This window comes from Lampetra planeri, chromosome 7, assembly GCF_965212315.1.
Source record: "Lampetra planeri chromosome 7, kcLamPlan1.2.h2, whole genome shotgun sequence".
Lineage (NCBI taxonomy): Eukaryota > Metazoa > Chordata > Hyperoartia > Petromyzontiformes > Petromyzontidae > Lampetra > Lampetra planeri.
Genome location: NC_136113.1, coordinates 13,286,861 through 13,305,642, shown reverse-complemented (window position 1 = coordinate 13,305,642; position 18,782 = coordinate 13,286,861). Strand labels below are relative to the sequence as shown.

General features: G+C 49.4%; 2 protein-coding genes across 8 annotated transcripts in view; one reads left to right on the top strand and one right to left on the bottom strand.

Moving 5' to 3' along the window:
- Nucleotides 1–1,015: 1,015 nt before the first annotated feature.
- MRPL2 (mitochondrial ribosomal protein L2) lies at nucleotides 1,016–7,701 on the bottom strand. Of its 3 annotated transcripts, none has more exons than XM_078596421.1 (7): nucleotides 7,468–7,701; nucleotides 5,417–5,848; nucleotides 4,681–4,837; nucleotides 4,056–4,171; nucleotides 3,092–3,202; nucleotides 2,863–2,936; nucleotides 1,016–2,298 (listed from the first exon to the last, which is right to left on the bottom strand). In XM_078596421.1, exons 2-7 carry the CDS (start codon nucleotides 5,808–5,810, stop codon nucleotides 2,077–2,079), a joined length of 1,074 nt encoding a protein of 357 aa, XP_078452547.1. In that variant the 5' UTR covers nucleotides 5,811–5,848; nucleotides 7,468–7,701; the 3' UTR covers nucleotides 1,016–2,076. The 3 variants fall into 3 exon arrangements, with proteins under 3 accessions (XP_078452547.1, XP_078452549.1, XP_078452550.1); XM_078596423.1 differs by having other exon boundaries at nucleotides 5,417–5,845; XM_078596424.1 differs by lacking the exon at nucleotides 7,468–7,701 and adding an exon at nucleotides 7,275–7,399.
- Nucleotides 7,702–9,814: 2,113 nt separating this feature from the next.
- Nucleotides 9,815–18,782, top strand: part of LOC144720001 (kinesin light chain 1-like) — a 55,570-nt gene continuing 46,602 nt past the window's right edge. For 2 of the 5 annotated variants that reach the window (XM_078596409.1, XM_078596411.1), the window contains exon 1: nucleotides 9,815–10,114. The gene's annotated coding sequence lies outside the window, so the exon portion shown is untranslated. Of the gene's footprint in view, nucleotides 10,115–11,487; nucleotides 12,089–18,782 lie in introns of those variants that run through there. The other 3 variants (XM_078596407.1, XM_078596410.1, XM_078596408.1) reach the window with 2 other exon arrangements.

Here is an 18,782-nt window from a genome sequence, read left to right as displayed (position 1 = left end):
ACCAGCTCCCTCCGCAGGAATGTGTTTAGTCATTCCCGCACCTCCGATTACCAAGGTTGGCTACATACGGTACGGAAGAAGTTCAACATACGTACGTTCTACAAGTCCAGATTGTGCTCGATTTGGATTTAAGGGAAAAACTAAACTTGAATGGGGACTGTGAAATTCTCAACGCTCTCCACTTGGGGTGTCCGTGGCTGGTGGCGTTAAACACGCCAAAGAGTGCATTTCTCAATTTAACTAGGAGCAATACAAGTGGAGGAAACATCATTGGTGGTCTTTATGTAGGTGTATACTGATACATGCGTGAACATCAATCAAATCCCATGAGAATCGATGTTTTGGATTCGTGTGTTCCATGTGTAATGACGCCCAGATTAATATTGCCCAACGTTCGTGATATATGTGCCGCATAAGATGGGTTTAGTTTAACTGTTCAACAAGGTCCGACCTCACGAGACCCAGGGTATTCTCATTTCCAAGTGACTTGTGTCACCAAGTTATGAATGCGTTATTTTTGGGTTATGCAAATTCTATACCATTAAAGACTGATGGAGCGAGCTCAGCTGCAATCGAGACCGAGTGAGAAACGATACATGAGAAGGTAAAATTCTACAAAAGATATTTGATTCTTGAGTGTAATCACGTCCCTGAATCGTGCAAATTGAATCCCTTGGGGGAACTTGTTAAACGCAGAAAAGATGCTGTATTGCAATTGGGTTCACGTAATCCCAGGAGCCACTGGAGGTGATACCATTTGCCCGCAATCTATTATATCGCTGGCCTAATATGGATTGGTCAATGTCATGAAGCCACCCCACCCCTGTACACTGACTGCTGCTCTCATTCCCAGCAGCCAACGGGTGCAATCAGTGTGCAGTGATTTAATTCGGTTATCAATAAAATATTGGTAATCACAAAGTGGGCCGTTGGAGGTGTCGAGGACTGGAGTTGAGCTGCTCGCCGCCAAATGAATCCAAGTCGCTGTTTAATAAACCTGGAATTCGTCAGCAGGTTAAACAGGCTTCCGTTTTATTCATAGTTACTCATGGCTCTGCAAGATAGAACTGCCAACAGCATTGAAATAAAACGTCCGTTTAATAGTCTGTGTTCAAAAATGTTGCGTGCACACGAATGGCTGTGTAACACACACAGATATATGCCCTGCGAGCGCACTGTAAACACCAGTGAAAAGCCAATAAACAAAAGTGGTTCTCACCATTGGAACCTCATTTGCCAGTAAAAATATGCTAACTGTTTTTTTACCATTCTATCTGGCAACAAAATTGACACCTTTTTTACAAGGAGTCATGTTTACATAGACCACAATACCAATATGACTGCAGGTATTGTGGTCTATGTAAACATGACTCCTTGTAAAAAAGGTGTCAGTTTTGTTGCCAGATAGAAGGGTAAAAGTGGTTCTGTTTTTTCTTTGCGGAGGGTGGTGCAAACCTGCCAATTGTTGGGAGGACACGAGCCATCCGAACCCGAGCCATAGCCCTGACCCCCGACAACCCGAGCCCCACATCTGGCACGCTGCCTGGCCCCCTTTATAACTTTTTGTTCGATTTTCACCTTTGGTGTTTGCAGTCCCGAACGATATCTACACAAAGGCGCACGGTATATCATGACAAGACAGCGTGGCGAAGGTACATTACCCTTAGAGTGTGTGCACACAGATGAAGCGCATCACATTGGCGATTTGACCCATTGCCGTTCATGGGACAACGAACACGGACGCTTGAATCAAGTGTGACTGTGTGTGTGCGCGCGAGTGCCTGCACCATCAGTCACGTATTTGTGTTTATTATACAGGCTCAGCCTCGCAAGATACGCGCATGAGCGAGCGTTGGTGTACATATGCACGTGGCTAGGGTTGCCACCTCCTGAGGTACCAAAAAAACCAATGGGAAGCAGAATATTTCACAATACCGACAGAGACCTTGCACGGAAATGCAGTCTTGAATGTCCCAATTAAAGACTTACAGATTTCCCGGGACAGCTGCTTCAACACAGAGCAATCCTGGGAAAACCAGGACAGGCGGAGACCCTGGTACTCCTCCGTGTCCCACGCTAAACGGGCGTGGCGGGCTTGATGAGCGATCCCTTGGCGGCGTAGTTCTTGATCGGGGGCAGCGGCCGGATCTTGCGACCGGCCCAGCCGCCCTTGCGCTGCCACAGGCCGCTCTGCGGCCGTCGGCCAAAGCGCCGGTTGCGCCCGGCCTTGCCGATGGGCTCCTTGTTGTGGTCGACGCGCGACACACGGCCCACCGTCGCCATGCATGTCTCCGCCACCTACAGGGGTGCGCGATGGGCAGAGGAGGTTAGCGCACGTCCTGCGCGCCTGGTGCCTGCCGCCTTGTGCAGATGCTGGGGTCTAACAACCGAAGCAAAGTGGTATATTTTGCCTGCAATAATATTGCGAAGAGCCGTGGGTAATTAAAATGAAAAGACACTTGTGAAAAATGTCGTTAACGCTGCCTGAAAATACTGCAACACCATTGTCATGAATACTGTCTTTCGACTGGTATATATGTAAAACGTAATGTTTTATTGAACTTTGGCCCTTAGAATAAGACACATTTACAAAGGTGGTGCACAGAAAGTGCCGGAAACCAACAAAACTGGTTTATGAACAACCTTCATTTGGTCCGTCCCATTTGATCATCCTCAGCCAGAATCTATCCACTGCTGGATTAAGGCCTTCCCCCAATCCATCAAAGTTCTTCATACATTTCCATACTTCTGATCCACATGTCTGTAGCAATGTGGCTCTCCAACAAGAAACTTAAATCAAAATTACGTTTAAGTATGCTCTATTGAGGATACCGAAATGTCTTCTTGAACATCTGTTCTTGCCTGAATCTGATGCTTGGATGGCAGCTGGATGATGGCAGTTCCTTCCACTTTCCTGATGAGCAACCCGCACGTCCCTGCAACACAGACGCACGACAGTCTTACTTCGCCTGGGGGGTAGGAGGGAGCTACTCGTCACTTGCCGACGAATAACCGAATCGCCGGGATCGGGTTGGGTGGCTGGGACGGTGTATGCGATTCCGTGGCATGGCCCACAATTCTGCGCCCTTACCGGCCGCACGGATGAGCTGGGCGCCGGCGCCGGGCTTCACCTCCAGGTTGTTGATGAGGGTCCCCACCGGGAGCGCCCCCACGGGGTAAGCGTCCCCCTCGTGCGCCAGCACTGCGCACGGAGAGAGGGGACGAGCAGGGGTGGGGTGGCAAACGGAGAGCGGCGGTGTGAGCGAGCGGGAGCAAGATGGGAGTTGGTGGGGGCGGTGGAACTGACGGATTGGAAAGCGAGCAGGCAAGGGGAGTGAGATGTAAGGAATGAGTAAGGGCCAATTTAAAGGGATGCCAAAGCAGACGGCGAGGTGGGCTCATTAAAACCCGGGAGTTATGCTAATGAGCTCATTATAAGCCGCAGATGAGAATGTTCTAGGCTCCTCGGTTGATGTTAAAGGGAGATGCAACACAACAAGATAGCTTTAATTTTCCAGATACAAACCTGAGCTGACGCGAGATTTAACCGCCATTAATGAAGAGTTTAAAATGCATTTAACAAGCGTTTTCGTGATTCCACTGCATTGACACATTAAAATTTTGACAAATCACACCGATGTGATGTCACTAGAGCACTTTAAAGGATTTTTTTTCCTTCTAATTAACGATGTTTCGATCTCGTGTCGGAGGGCCAAGGCACACACAACCCATCTAAGACAGCTATTTGTTACTGTGCTGCGTGGTCCTTTAAATGTCATTAGCCATGAATGCAGGCAAGTACAAGTCTCCCATGAACATCTGTAATGCACATGGGTGCACAACAGCTCCGTATCATTGCGACTTGGTGTCTCAGGCTGGCATTTAGACAGCATTGATTAATTATTTTAGACAGCCTTAGATGAGTAGACGACAACCCGGAAACTTGCAGTCGAACCTCGATTTGTGGATTGTCATCATTGACTGAAAGAAAATGCACTTCATTACAGAATATCTCCGTCACCAACTTTGTTCGTGAAATTAACACTGCACATCACCTGCCATCCGCCCTATGAAGCCTGACGTCTTGATGACGTCACCGGGCTGCATGCTTTGGGTGGCAATGATCCAGCGCTTGTGCGTTCCGCCCGCCACGAGTGCAATGTCTGCAGACCTGAAACGACATAGGACATGTGGGATCTCACCGTGGCTGTCTAACACTGACCCGAGTCTTGTGTGCCAAGCTCCTCGGATATGTTATGCAAGCGACAGGCTTCTTACAATCATCAGATTGTGTTGAAGAACTGCTCTCGAAGATGACATGAAATATTCCGAGGACCTCTCATCAACACGACAAAAATATTCACCATGACAAACACCCAGTTTTTTCAGTGGGATGGGATAAAAAAAATTCAGTGCTCACCCAAACCTAAATTATTTGCACATAAACCGGGTGTAATCTAAGGTGTGTGTGCACAATGGCTTCGAAACCAGGTTCTCAGCTGTGCTGGCTCTGTTACCCGTATCCTTATGCGAATGGGCCCTCTCTTCAGGATAACACTTTCAACTAAAATACATTAAATGTCCCAGATGCTGCATCGTACGTATTTATGTTTAACTTCTTTCCCACCATACGTAGCCAACCGTGCAAATGGGAGGTGCGATGTAGGTGAGCCAACTCACCTTAGCGGGTCGTAGCGCACCTCCATCACCTTCTCCTCCATCACCGTCTTGTTCTCATCCAGGCGACCGGCCAGCAATCCCACCGGCAGCCGCTTGAAGTCGATCATGCGGTAGCATTGCCGGTGACCGCCACCGATGCCGTGCGTTCGGATCCGGCCTACCGGGTGGGCGGTGTTGTCGAGAAGGGTGGGAGAAGTTTACAGATGTAAAGCAGGTCACTCTTTAGTCTGCATGGTGGGTTTTATCTGTGAATTCTAGTTTTTTTCCACATGGAATTAGGCAAACATCGATATGCAGGAGCCCCCCTTTTAAAGACTTTCGACTCGGCGAGGCATTCCTGGATAAATAATGCTATTGTTCGTTCACTGTTTGTCTTTGACAAGACAGACACGAGCCATGTAATATCCATTCATTTACTAAAACAACACAATAAATTAATCCCTCAAGCTCGTATTTTTAAGTCTGTTGGCTTAATTTTTATGTATTTTGAAAAATACAGGAATAAATTATTCACATTGAGAATTTATCCCAATGCCAATGCAAACGCAACAAATAAACAAACGTGAATACACGAATGCATCCTGCAATTGATGACACTTGGGCTGCATCCAAGTCAGTTTGGTGGCAAAGGCAGAAACACAGTTGCGGAGAGAAGCTATAGACTGAAATCGTCCATAATCTGGAAGGACCCCCATCCCACCACCTTGGACGACAAGACCATCACGTAGTACGTCACCTGTGTGGTCCCTCCCGCCCGTCTTCTTCCTGCCGATGGGCCGGATGGTGTACGTTTTATTCTTCTTCCAGATGGCCTTGTACACGTGGAGCTCCGTGGTCGTGTGGAAGCCCTGGGCAGGACCCAGCGCCATGGCATCGACGCCCCTCGCAGCGAGGCCGCTCTCTAGGATCCCTCGCCTCGCCGTAATCCGCGCGGCCAGACTCCGACACCACGCGGCGGCGGCGCTGCTACTGCTGCTGCTGCTGTAGCTGCTACTCACGACTATAGAGGAGGTGATGGAGCGGTGGTGAGCGAGGAGTCGCGGGCCCTGGGTGCCCGCACGTGCTGTGGTGGTTGGGAGAGCCAGGGTGATCGCCCGCAGGCCCCGCGAAGCGAGGGCATACAGCGACATGGCTGGGGCTGCAGGCGACTCCCTCTCAGCGGTTGCTGCTGTTGAATGAGACACGAGGAACTGTCAGTGTGGGGATGGCATTGAGCGATGTCGTCGGTTATCGCGGTCTTGCTCTGTGCTGTGTTAGAACGGAGGGGCGGTTAATTTAAAAAACGACGTACTCGATGCGAAACACACAATATGGATTTATAGATGGCGTCTCTAAATGGGACCGCATTTTAAGACGTTGTAGAGAGTATGCATGCATATTAATAGTATTTTTTCTGACCTGCCTCTACTAGACATCTGTGAAAAAGAGCTTTATAGCTCATCGGATTCCCCCAGTATAAAGATTCTGGATTCTGATTATGTAGAAAGAGGCAGTCATTCATATGCAGAGAAACAAAAAGGCAAGAAGGTCATGATCCTGCACTTGAATAGGAGTGGGGAATTGACAGCACAGATGACTTGGGGGGGGGCTGCCGGACTCCGTCAGTGGATGAAATCGAGCGAAGAGGTTTTTGTTATATTTCACCCAGGTGCAATGTTGGCATTGCTTGAATATGCCTTGCGACCGCTGTTGTCATAAACAGTCTTATAATTGGTATATGTATAAGGACTATTGAGCTGAACAATCACCAGTCCTTGGAACACAAACAAAACAGACCTATTGAGCCTCATATTTGGGACACGGCAAATGACAACGGTGCATGGAAATCACTCGGAGCCTAGGAGACAGCAGTTTCATGAACAACCTTCAATTTGATAGCTGTCGCATAGAGCAAACAAACTTAAAAGACTGCAATTAAATATCATTATACCGCCCCCATAAGTATGCTTCCCGTGCCGAGACACTCTAAGGCAGTGGGACGGAAATTACAAATCCCCATTGGGACGGACAGTCTCAACATACACAAAGCTCCGTCTCTCTGTTTAACACGAAGGCTTTCGCGACCAATATCATCCATAAAAAGAGGTTGTTTTGGGTTAAAGCGCGTAAATGTGTCGTTAAACCCGCCACCACCCTAAACAAATCTGGCTGTCGCCTGATGAAGCTAGTTGTAATTACTGGCGAAACGTCGTACTCGGATTGTAAATGTTGTGGCTTGGCTCTCCAACACACCGGTGGTGCTGTACGAGTGACGAATTGGCCACGTTCTGTTTACGTGACAACCCTCCGTCTCTCTACAGCTCTCGTTCTGTCCGTCTCTCTGCCTGTCCCTCTCGTCTCTTGTTTCCCCTCCTCACTTCGTCTCCCTCTCCCCTGTCTCTCTCCGTGTGTCTCTGTCCTTGTGTGTGTCTCTCTGTCTCTGCCCGCGTCTCATCTCACGAGCACGTTACCACCACCTCACCCATGAACCCGCCTCTTTGTTTGTCGTCTCCGCGTCCCCTCGTGTACCTCTGCCCACGTCTCTCCGTGTCTTTGCATATCTCGTGTAACCTATCTTAACGTCGCTAGATAGGTCTTAACGTCGATGCAAGTACCTCTATCTCTGTAGAAAACTCTCGCGCCGTTTGCACAGACGGGCTTGGGGCTACGTTAACTTAGTGCCGAGACGGCATTCGTGATTCAGTAGGCGCACAGCAACAAGCAGCGCTTAACCCGTAAACAAACGAGGCCTCGGTGACAGCATCGGATATTGTATTCGATGTTAATTACAAACATCAACAACTTCACCTTCAGCGGCGCTCGCCAACACCCCGGAGCCTCGGGTGCAAGAACCGCGATATGGCGCGTGAACAAAACAGGATCGCGTTGTGACAAAAAAATAACTCAATAAAATGTTAAAACTTTAAGGGGAAATGTTTTTTGGTTTAAAAGCGAAGGTCAGAGCCGGCGCATCGAACAACGCGTGCGCATTAGCAGGGGGCGGCCATGACGACCCGGAAGGATTCGCGCCACGTGGTTTGGTGGTGGTGGGGGTGGGGGGGTCACAGTGGTGGGGAGCGGTGGGTGTAGTGGTTAGCGCTGCGCTGCGCTACGAACCCGGCTATCCGGGTTCGATTCCCGCTCACGGCCACCAACACCAGTGACGATTGTCTGAACCGGTCCTGGGCCTCCCCTAGGTCGACTCAGCCTCAAATGAGTACCTGGTGCGGCGTGTAAACATCGCCACTGGGGAGACAAAGGCGGCCGGGCGTGGTGCTGGTCACCCACCCCCTCGTGCGCCGTGCCGGCCTTCATAGGTGCTCGCTAACAGCACTTGCCCCGACAGTCTGCTAAGGCTATACGGGGGATCTTTGTCTTTGGGGGGGGGGTCACAGTGTAAGCGGTGTGACTGGTGGGGTAAAGTGTGGGTAAACGTCTGTTCGTTTATAGGCCATTTAGTCACTCCACTGCTAGATGAGGACTTCCATACACCATGCGGAATCGTGGGGGGGGGGGGGGTATTTCAACATACTTCACCACGCCGGTCATGTCGGGATTGGTGAATTTGCCGCTTGTGGGTTGCATAAAAACTGCAGCACAGCGATAGATTTGTCTGCACCGATGCCACCGCATCTCGTGGTGGCATTGATCAGTCGTGTGGATGTATCGGCGAGCTCCGCCTCGTGTTCTCTGTCGCCCTGAGCGCCGCGGTGACGAATGTTAACTCCATTGCCAGGTATGCAAGGAGGTCGTGGGTTCGACCCTGACCTTGACCCCCCCCCCCCCTGTTGTGTGCTTGGAGTCGGCATGTTGTCACGATCTCTCCCCTTGGTCGCGTGGATTTTTATCGGGGTCCTCTGGTTTTTTTTACCCCCCCTCTCTCCACATTTAGAATGAACATCTCGCATTAGCGAGAGCATTTTGTCTTGCTCTAAATGTCCACACGATGATGAACCACTTCGCTGAGCTGTCATTTGCATTATAGCTACGTGGGCCTCACGTGGTAAAATACAACAAAAACACAATTTTGATTCAAAGCTTTCCTGACTGCAGGGATTCATATTCTTGGTTCTTTCGGTAAAATCACGTAGAAGGGAAATAATAACATAATACAAATATAAAACAATAACAATTGTCACGACGTTTCGACTGCAACACAAGCAATCATCATCAGGTGTGAAATCCACAGCAAGAAAATTTGAAAAAAGTGGCGGTTTTTTACATTTTCTTGCTGTGGATTTCACACCTGATGATGCTTGTGTTGCAGTCGAAACGTCGTGATAATTTTTATTGTTCTATATTTTTATTATTTTTGTATTTCCCTTCTACGTGACTTTACCGAAAGAACCAAGAACAACAAAAACACAATTTAGTTTAAACGTAATTGTTAATTTTCTCTCCGTCATTAACTTTTCTCCAAGCCGACAACAACGCTGCACCACACCGCGGCTGCTCCAAGCGACCCACGCCTCGCTGTGTTCTATAAATAGACATGACGTAATGTCGGAGCCGCGTCGGCGTGATGTCGTCATCCGCAGTGCGTAAAAACGCGATGACGTCACACGCGGCGGCTGCGCTTTAGCGGATGATGTAATGCGCTCGATCGGTGCGCGGTGACGTCACGGCAGCCTCCAGGATCGATTTTCTCCAAATTTTGAAAATCTCCTTCGGGTAACCGAGCAAAAGCCCGTGGGAGTGTGCGGTGGCCAAGTAATCGATTACTTAACGATGCGCATCGCCTCGCGTGTGGACGGGTTCATTGAAAAGCCTGCAGCAACGAGCGATCGTAACTGCTTCCCAAGTGCCGAAGAAAATATCGATTCGTGATCCGTGGATTTCGGTGAGAAATCGATTATTGATTTTGCTGTCGTTGCGCCGATGCGAACAGCTGCAGGGGTAAACCCGACGCTGTGTTGTGATTCGAACCGTATAAGAATCGTCCACGATACAGCTAATCGATTATAACGTGCGCGATTCTACGCGTCCGCGTCTAAAGCTTTAAAAAATCGACGCCGTCGATTGGAGAATCGAAACCCGTCGCAACTCTGACGCGATGACGTCAACATCGATAGCCCCGCCCCCGCCCCGCTCTCTTCTACCGTGCGTGGTGACGTCACTTTCGCGACGCGCCTGACCGACGCGATGACGTCACGACGCCGGGCGGAGGGCGTGGAACGAGTAGGAGGTGGTGGTGGTGTTTGGCGGCGGTGCTGGTGCTGGTGGTCGTGACATGAGCCGCGGTGCGACTCTCGCGAGCGATTGAAGCCGCCCTCGCTGCCTGTGCGACGACGAGGTGACGTGAGGAGGAGGACGACGAGCAGGAGGACGAGGCGAAGGCGGCGGCGAGGGAGAGGAGACGCGGAGCGACAAAACCCCGGCGGCAGCGTTCGCCCCGCGGCGTTTGGAGAGGGAGCGACGGTGGAGGGCGCCGCGGGGTTCGAGACGACCTGACGAGGTGACGGGAGGGGGGCATGGAGAGGGGTGACGGAGGAGGTGGATGTTGCATGTGGTGATGGAGGCAGGAGGTGGTGGTGGTGGTGGTGGTTGGAGGCAGAGGAGTCAAAGTGACGGCAGAAGCTGAGAAATGAGGGAAGCGTGAGGAGGAGGTGGTGGTGGAGGGGGGTTTGGGGAAGAGGGTGGAGTTGTTGGAAGGATGTTGGAGGAGGTGGTGGAAGTGGCAGAACAACTTGGAGAAAGACGAGGTGGGAGAGGGGGGTGGTGGGAGTAGCTCTTGCGGTAGATGCAGATGGTTGGAGGGTGGGGGGTAATAGAGGAGGTGGCGTTGTAGGAGGATGCGACGATGGAAGAAGAGGTGAGATAGGGATACGGTGGAGTTTGGAGACGATTGAGGCACATGGAGATGGTGGAGGTTGATGGGGTTGGGGGGAGTCGTCAGGATTACCTGGAGCGAGAGGTGAGGTTCGCGGACTGATTTACTAGCAGGCAGCTTGTGGCCGATGTTGATGTTGATGATCACGGTGTTGCAAATGGTTAAGATCTGGTAAAAAACAAAACATTGTTGATCGTGATGATAAAAAACATGGAAAATAACCTATTTTTCATCATACACATCTCGAATTCACCGCAAATCTCAGCATCCCTCCCACAGCATGAATCACGGCGGTACATTGTGGCTGCGATGGTCGTGTCCATGGTTCTTGGCAATGGATCGATGTTGTTAGCTTCTGTGATCTCTCTCCCTCTACGCCACCACCCTGCCATTACAACTCAACGCTACCGCCTCCGGCAAAGGGGACCGCCGTCTTAGTTAATGATGTGACGATTAATCAGGGCAATTAAGGATCGTGACTTGGCGTCCGCTGGGGCGGAGAAAGAGGGCCCCATGTGCTGGGGAGGATCCTCATCCTCCTCCCTCATCCTCGGTAGTCCACTGCAAGATCTCCCGGGACCGCGTTAGTAATTTTAAAGTGCAATTACAGCAAGCTCCGGATGTCAGTGGACATGCGTCGCTTCTGATTTAATGGGGGCACGGCGTGTCTCTAGATTGTCTAGATGTTGGATTTTCATCCTTTGAAGTAACTCGTGTGTCTTTGTATTTGTACGTGGTTATATTTACGCATGTCACTGTACTGGCGTGTGTGCACTATGACTGACCCCCCCCCCCCCCCGTCTGCCGGCGATCTGTTGACACTGGCACATGGTCTCAAAGTGCACCTAGCCTGGCACAAGCGCTGTGGTTGCACTGGAAATTATTACCTGGCCCCGTGGCTGGACAGCAGCACTGGGGAGACAAAGGCGGCCAGGGGTGGTGCTGACCTATTGGTGCACTGTACCGTCATTTAAAAGGTTATTCCTTTAAAGGTTCTTGAATTTGCCCCAGCAGTCTGTTAAAGGATACACGGGGGGGGGGGAGACCTTTGTCCGTATCTGTAGGTGTTACTATGAGTTGTTTGTGTTGGCTTGATTGTGTACTGTTTGTTTATCTGTGGGTGTTTAAATTACATTGTGCGTGGGGTGTATTCACTTTGGTGCTTGTCACTTTGTGTGTCATTGTAAGGGGGAGCGGTCGTGTAGTCGCTGGCACCCGTGACGATTATCTAAACTAGTCCTGGGCCTCCCTTAGGTCGACTTGGCCACGAATTAGTACCTGGTGCGTTCGTTGTTAAACATCGCCACGAGGGAGATAGAAGACGACCGTGCGTGGTTCTGGCCAGAAAACCCCAGGTGTGCTCAACCGGCCTTCACGAGTGATCGCTAACACCACTTGTCCCCACGGCCTGTGGGTATAGGCTATACGGGGGATCTTTGACTTCGTCATCATTGTTCACATCTGTGTGTGATTGCGTTACTTGCACATGTTATGTGTGCCCGGTGGTATGTGTGTCTGTGTGTATGGCAGTGCCCGTGTGGTGTGTGTGTGTACAGGGTCCATACCCAAAAATCTGTGGCGTTACAGCTCATCCCAGAGGTGAGGGATGAGATCCGTGGCATGAGCTGTTGCGTGTATGCACCACGTATGTGAACGAGTTGCCACTGGGGAGACAAAGGCGGCCGGGCATGGTGCTGGCCACCCACCCCCTCGTGTGACGTGCCGGCCTTCAAATGTGCTCGCCTACAGCATTTGCCCTTATAGTCTGCTCAGGTTATACGGGGGATCTTTGTCTTTGTGTTGGTTTGTAGGTGTGTGTCTGTGTAGCATATGTCACTTGGCACAGTAGGGAGCACAGGTGACGCATCTGTCCATCATCTCAGTTAAGCCGTAACACCTGGGGTCTGCCCGTTAACCCTCTGACAGCCTTCCACAACTTCACGTGGCCTCAGAGTGCCTCCACCTCGGTGTTGACACGATCACCGCGGTGACATCACCGTTACTTTGTGACGAATGGTGGCTGGGGTTACTTTTGTTGCTTTGTCAGTGTATTTATATCTGTACGTACCAATGTTCGTATTGATTTCCACGTATATGTGTGTATGTATTTGTCATTGTGTTTGTCTCTATATGTGTCCATTGCTATGGATGTTTTGTACGGCGAGAGACGTGAATAGGAACACATGGATTCGAGAGCAAACGCAAGTCACAGTCATAGAATTTTGCTGTGAGAAAAGCAAATGTGCTTGGGTCGGACACGTGGTTAGAACGGTTGATGGCTAGTGGTCGACACTAGCAACAGGAGCAGCCGAAGGAAGGAATTTTGCTGAAGCATGCACCGCGAGGATGAGCGATGAGGATCGGCGTATGCGTAGAGCGAGATTAATTGTTGCATTGTCAATGACTGTGAGAGAGATAGCGACAGCTTGGTAAGGCTTTCATCCAGCTGTGGATAAATCAAGATTCATGATTACACTTGTACAGTGTCTGTGTATGCCAGCTTCTGTGTTAACAGCTGTTTCCATTTATCAGCGTGGTCACAACAGTATGTTGGTATGTACGTATGTGTATATGAATGCCTGTGTTTATCTCTGTGCATGCAAGTGACTGCACATACGTGTGTATGTATATATACGCATCCAAATTGCTGCTTCAGTTTTGGTATGCGTGTGTTTGTATATGAGTGGGGAGCCGGTAGTGTAGGGGTTAGTGCTACGCTGCGCTATGAACCCGGTGTCTCGAGGTCGATTCCCTCTCACGGCCAACAACAGTGACGAGTATTTGAACTGGGCCTCTCCTAGATCGACTCAGCCTCAAGTGAGTACCTGGTGTGGTGTGTAAACATCGCCACTAGGGAGACAAAGGCGACCGGGCGTGGTGTTGGCCACCCACCCCATTGTGTGACGTGCCGGCTATATGGAGGATTTTTGTCTTTGGTGTGTTTGCGTTTTTTTTCAGTTTTGTATGTTAATGTTGTCTTTGACCAAATTAAGCCTCAGAATGCGTATGATCTTGACAGAATTCTGAAGTTAGGCAGAGTTGAGCCTGGATAATCCTTGGATGGGTGATCACAATACATAACAGGTTGTTAAGGGTGCTGCGGTGTCAAGACTTTCTACCTCGCCTGGTGCGCGGGAGGTCGTGGGTTCCATCCCAAACGACACCTCTACATGTATGGAGTTTAAATGACCTCCACGTGGTTGCATGGATTTTTCTCTGGGTACTCCGCTTTTGACCTCCATATTCAGAAAATTGCGATTTGATTATTTGGCGACTATAAATTCCTACGTATGATGGTGTAAGCCACTTTGCTGAGCTATCATGTATGCCCAGTGTCACCTGAAAAATTGCTAAGAGCTCAGTGGGCTTTTCCTGGTAAATTAAAATAGTTTAGTTACTGTTCTGAGGGGCTAAATGGTGGGTAAATAGAGGGCAGTGCAGAAAAATACATTCTTGTGCTGTACTTCTATGCTCCCCACCTTCACCAACCAGCACGGTGTAGGGAAGCCCTCATCCAGCAGTGAATTGATAATGGCTGCACATGTCTACGCTAAGGCTTTTATATTTATATGTCGGTATGTAAGTATGCCGGTGTCTTTTGATCCCATCACGTGTGTGTTTGTGTGTGCTGGGAGAACATCATATTTATTGGCTTTTCTCTAACGCTTTATTGTCATGTCACTTTCCAATGATGTAATTCAGCGCTGTATTTGGGTGCACTGCCCAGGCCTGTGAAGTAAACATTCATCGATAATATAGTTAAACCTTGAATATGCGGATATCATTGTCTGTGTTCCCATCTGTTTGCATGCCGTCGCGGTCACTCGCATGTGTCTTGTTATACTGTACACGATTATGTGCGTCTATGTTTGGTAAGTCGGTGTTCCATTCGCGGCTGTTTCTGCGCCTGTGTGCACGCTACGTCATGAATGTTGATGGACCAATTTGCGCCCGTGTGACCACGACATTTTTGTGCGAGAGACGCAAATGCTCCTCAGCAGGCGCCCGCAGGATCCGTCAAGGAAACACCCACAGAGCCACCGTCCTCTGCACAGGGCCCTTGCATCAGCAGCAGCTGTCATTATATTCTTTACGAAGCTCAGAGGACGAACCGCATTGCTCGCCTGTGAAGGCAAGCGTTGCTTATCTTGTGTTATTTGAAGGACCACTGTTGTGTGGGTGTGCATACGCTGCTTTGTGTGCCCGTTTTGTGTGTAGCTGCCGTGTGTATCGACTGTGTTCCTGCTGCAGTGTGTATCTGCATATGTTGCTGTGTACGTATGTATCTCGAACTTCTTTCGCACCGTACGTAGCCAACCGTGCTAATCATAGGTGTATGGTGCCACAGTGGTAAGCGCGCTGCACCACGAACCCGGTGACCCGAGTTGAATTCCCTGCCATGGCTAATATCAGTGCTGAGTTGATATCAGAACCTTTCGTGGGCCTCCGCTGGATCGACTCGGCTTTATTGGAGTACCTGCTGCAGTCTGTAAAATCAGCAATGGGGAGACAAAGGCTGCCAGAGGTGATGCCTGCTACAAGGTCCACCTTGTGCCACTCCAACCAAAATCGGTGCTTACGATTAATATGTATCTCAACAGTCTGTGAACGGCTGAACGGGGAATATTTGTTTACAAGTGTGTGTTTGTATGTTTGTAGGGAGCAGTATGATGTATATGCATATACGTTTGCATATATGTGTATAAATGCTTGCGTGTATACACACATGCACAACTGTTTATACATACAACTGTATATGTAAATATGACAGCATGGGTGGTGTGTTTGCTGCAACAATTTGATGAACTCGTTTGCCGCAAATTCTGCTCCTCGAGGAAAGTAGCTGCTAGGGTTGGGGGAAACGTGAGATGAAGGTGGCACGCGGCGGGTGAAGGTGGGTAAAGGCGGCAGACGGTGGGTGAATGTGGCTAAGGTTACTGGTTAGTGGGGTGTGGTGCTGTTTTGGCATTCGGGAGCGGCAGGCCGCGCAAAGGTGCTGTTGCCGCGGGGCGCGATGTGTCACCGTGTAAGAAGCAGCCTGGCCAGCCCAGCCAGCCTGACCAGCCGCACCTGTGCTAGAGACATAGGGCCTCCCCGCCCTGCAGGAAGGTGTGTTGGGTGCGTGCATTCCAGACGGGCGGGATTATTAGCCACCCACACCCCTGAGATGCGCGCGTGCACAGCTGAGAGGCGCAGCATCATCGCCAGCCATGATCAATCCACTGCTGGATGAATGGCTCGCCAAGTTGGTTGCATGAGCCGATTTCATCGCTCCATCTTTGTGGTGGTGTATGCGTAGGCTTTTGTGTGTATGTGTTTACAAATGCGTTCATGTATGCGTGTTTTGTACAAAGTCTAAAATTCTATGAATTGTCAAGATGTAATAATTACTTTTTTATGGATTGTTTTGTTGGCTCCAGCTTGTTTGTATTGTTTGTCATTTATGTAACCTTATTTGTACAATTTTGTTCACTCCATTAACGCAAATTTAAGATGTAATTTAATCGCGCAAAGGAATCGAAGGTTGTAGATTCCTTTAGATTCGGACGATTCCCGTTTACTATAAGTTGCTTAAAGTCGATATAAACTGCTACGAATGGGAAATATCCAGCGTTGACTGGGGCAAAAATATAATGGTGAGGGCGGTTGTGAGTGGCGATTGTGAGTGGTGATTAGTGAGTGGTGAGGGGAGGTTGAGTGGTGAGGGCGAGTGGTGAGGGTGAGTGTTGAGGGTGAGTGGTGAGTGCTGATTGGTGAGGGTGTGATTGGTGAGGATGTGATTGGTGAGGGAGAGTGGTGAGTGGTGAGGGTGAGTGTTGAGGGTGAGTGGTGAGTGCTGATTGGTGAGGGTGTGATTGGTGAGGATGTGATTGGTGAGGGAGAGTGGTGAGTGGTGAGGGTGAGTGTTGAGGGTGAGTGGTGATTGGTGAGCGTGTCATTGGTGAGGATGAGTGGTGAGGATGAGTGGTGAGGGAGAGTGGTGAGGGAGAGTGGTGAGGGAGAGTGGTGAGGGAGAGTGGTGAGGGTGAATGGTGACGGTGAGTGCTGAGGGTGTGTATATATGTAAGGTTATTAAGAAATATATTTTTCACCCGGGCAACGCCGGGTACTACTGCTAGTTGGTATGTATGCGAGTGTCTTTGTATGTGTGTGTCCATGTGGGGAGGGAAAGCAATTCTGCACTTTGACCAAGGTGAGCTGAGCTCGCTTCCCAGTCATGGCTAACATCATTGGCCATTGGCGAGTGGTATCTCAATCGGTGCCTGCTCCTTTCTTAGTTTTATTCATAGTGGTGAGTGTAAACATCAACACAGGGTATGGTGCTGCACACACGTGCGCCGTGCCTGCCTCAATAGGTCCGCGCAAACAGCACTCGCCCCAACAGGCTTAGCACCTACACGTGGGATATTTGTCTTTTTAAAATCCTTTATATTAAGTTCGCTTGCTTGCTTGCGTGCTTGCTTGCGTGCTTGCTTACGACCGTGCAAATCTTTCGGTCGTTTTTTAACCCACTTCCCGTGATCCAATCGAGCTGACATTTTCCACACAGAATCGTTGTGCGAGACAATTAATGTTGGTGAAAAAAATTCCCAAAATTTTACACTGTTTAGGGAAAACAAATTAAATATTTAATTACCAATTGCTTAATACTGGCAGACAATCATCTGACCCATAGGTGGCAGCCATCTCAAGCCAGAGGACGAGAAGACTCTAGCCGCCACGCATATAAAGGATTTATAGTGAAAAACTTTGTTTTTACGGGTTTACTTGTTATGTGTCGGTGTTGGTGTTGCTTGCTCAGAGCAAGCGTGCACTTTAAAAAGAAAATGACACTCGACGGAATATAAGAAAAACCAAGTGGGGTCATTGGAGGTGACGTGATGGAGGCAGCCTTGAGTTGCGAGCTTTTATCCTGGGTCACGTTCAGAGTGTGAGGTCACCGAGCAGTGCAGCTGCACCTTGCAAGAAAGGGCACGTCTGTGGAGGTGTTAAGGGCAAGGGATGAGGGGGAGAGAGAGAGAGATGCAGGGGAAAGGATGCCGCATCTTGACCGCATTGTAACAGAGCTAACGAAATGCATTAGCGTCATGTCGGTGCTTGTGATGTGTTTTTTTTATTTTACTTGTGATGTTTTCTCTATGAATGAAAATCTAGTTTTGTTCTGGTGTTCGGTTTACGTTCACAGTATGGTGCAGCTATTTCGTGTAATCACATATGCTGGGGTGGGTGGGGGCTGTTACATTAATTTAGGACTACCACTGTCTTTAGAATTGTCCAGCGAGGTGGCGTGGTGGTTAGAGCCCTCCCCCGGCTCGTGATCGGAAAGTTGTGAATTTAAAGTTTGGCGGGAAGTGTCCAATTGATACTCTCTCCCCACCTTGGGAAATGTGTCATCTCCGCCACTGACACAGGGCTGTTAAATAGGATATGAGCTCTGTTCTATACTCATTTGAGCGGCAAACTACTTTCAATAACACTCTCTATAACTCTTATGCTAGATTTATCCCCCCTCAATCCTCTCACCCCCCTCTGCAATTCTTGGCGATTCAATGAATTGTTCTCATTTGGAGTATCATGAGTCTCGAGGTTCATATGTTCTGTCTCGTTTGTACTGACTATTCAGCTATGTGTATTCGATACGTGAGTTTATAATTATTATTATTATTGGTATGCTTGTGTACCCAGAAAAAAAATTATTGTTTTGGTGAGCACGAGAATAATTTTTAATCGACGGGTCCATTACATGCCGCTCGTGCGCACGACGCTAAGCGCGAGAGAGATAGAATTTGCGTAAAGGAACGCTGCCGATAATGGTGATGTCGTAATGCCGCGTTAAATGAGGTGTTTCTAAGCATGGCCATCTGCTGCGAGTACCGTGGCAAACGGTCGCTTTTGCTGCTCAATTAGAACGCCTCCCAGCGCCTCTCGCGACAATTTTACACGCAGGCTGTTACGAGCGTGCGGCTGTTTAAGATATCCGTCCGGCGTAAATCTGATATTTTTTTTCACGCAATACAGTGCTTGCGTTTCACGGGTTGGGTCATAGTTCATACGCTTAGGCCAGGGGGTCTGCAACCAAAATAAACAAGAAGAGACGTAATTTTTTTCGAATTCGGTAAAAAAAACCCTCAATAAATCAAGAGCCGCAATGCATGCGAATAACGCCACGGAGCGGTCCATAAAGAGCCGCGTCTGGAGCCGCAGGTTGCTGACCCCTGGCTTCGGGGGAAGGACTCGATATTGTGCGATGGTGAGTTCAATCAAAACCCCGCCAGGGATGACACAGCCTCGT

Coding starts and splice junctions, on each gene's coding strand:
- MRPL2 (XM_078596421.1), bottom strand. CDS start 5,810: ATGTCGCTGTATGCCCTCGCTTCGCGGGGCCTGCGGGCGATCACCCTG. Junction 4,838..5,416: donor GGGCGGGAGGGACCACACAG/GTGACGTACTAC, acceptor CCCACCCGGTAG/GCCGGATCCGAACGCACGGC. Junction 3,203..4,055: donor CTTCATAGGGCGGATGGCAG/GTGATGTGCAGT, acceptor CTCCGTGCGCAG/TGCTGGCGCACGAGGGGGAC.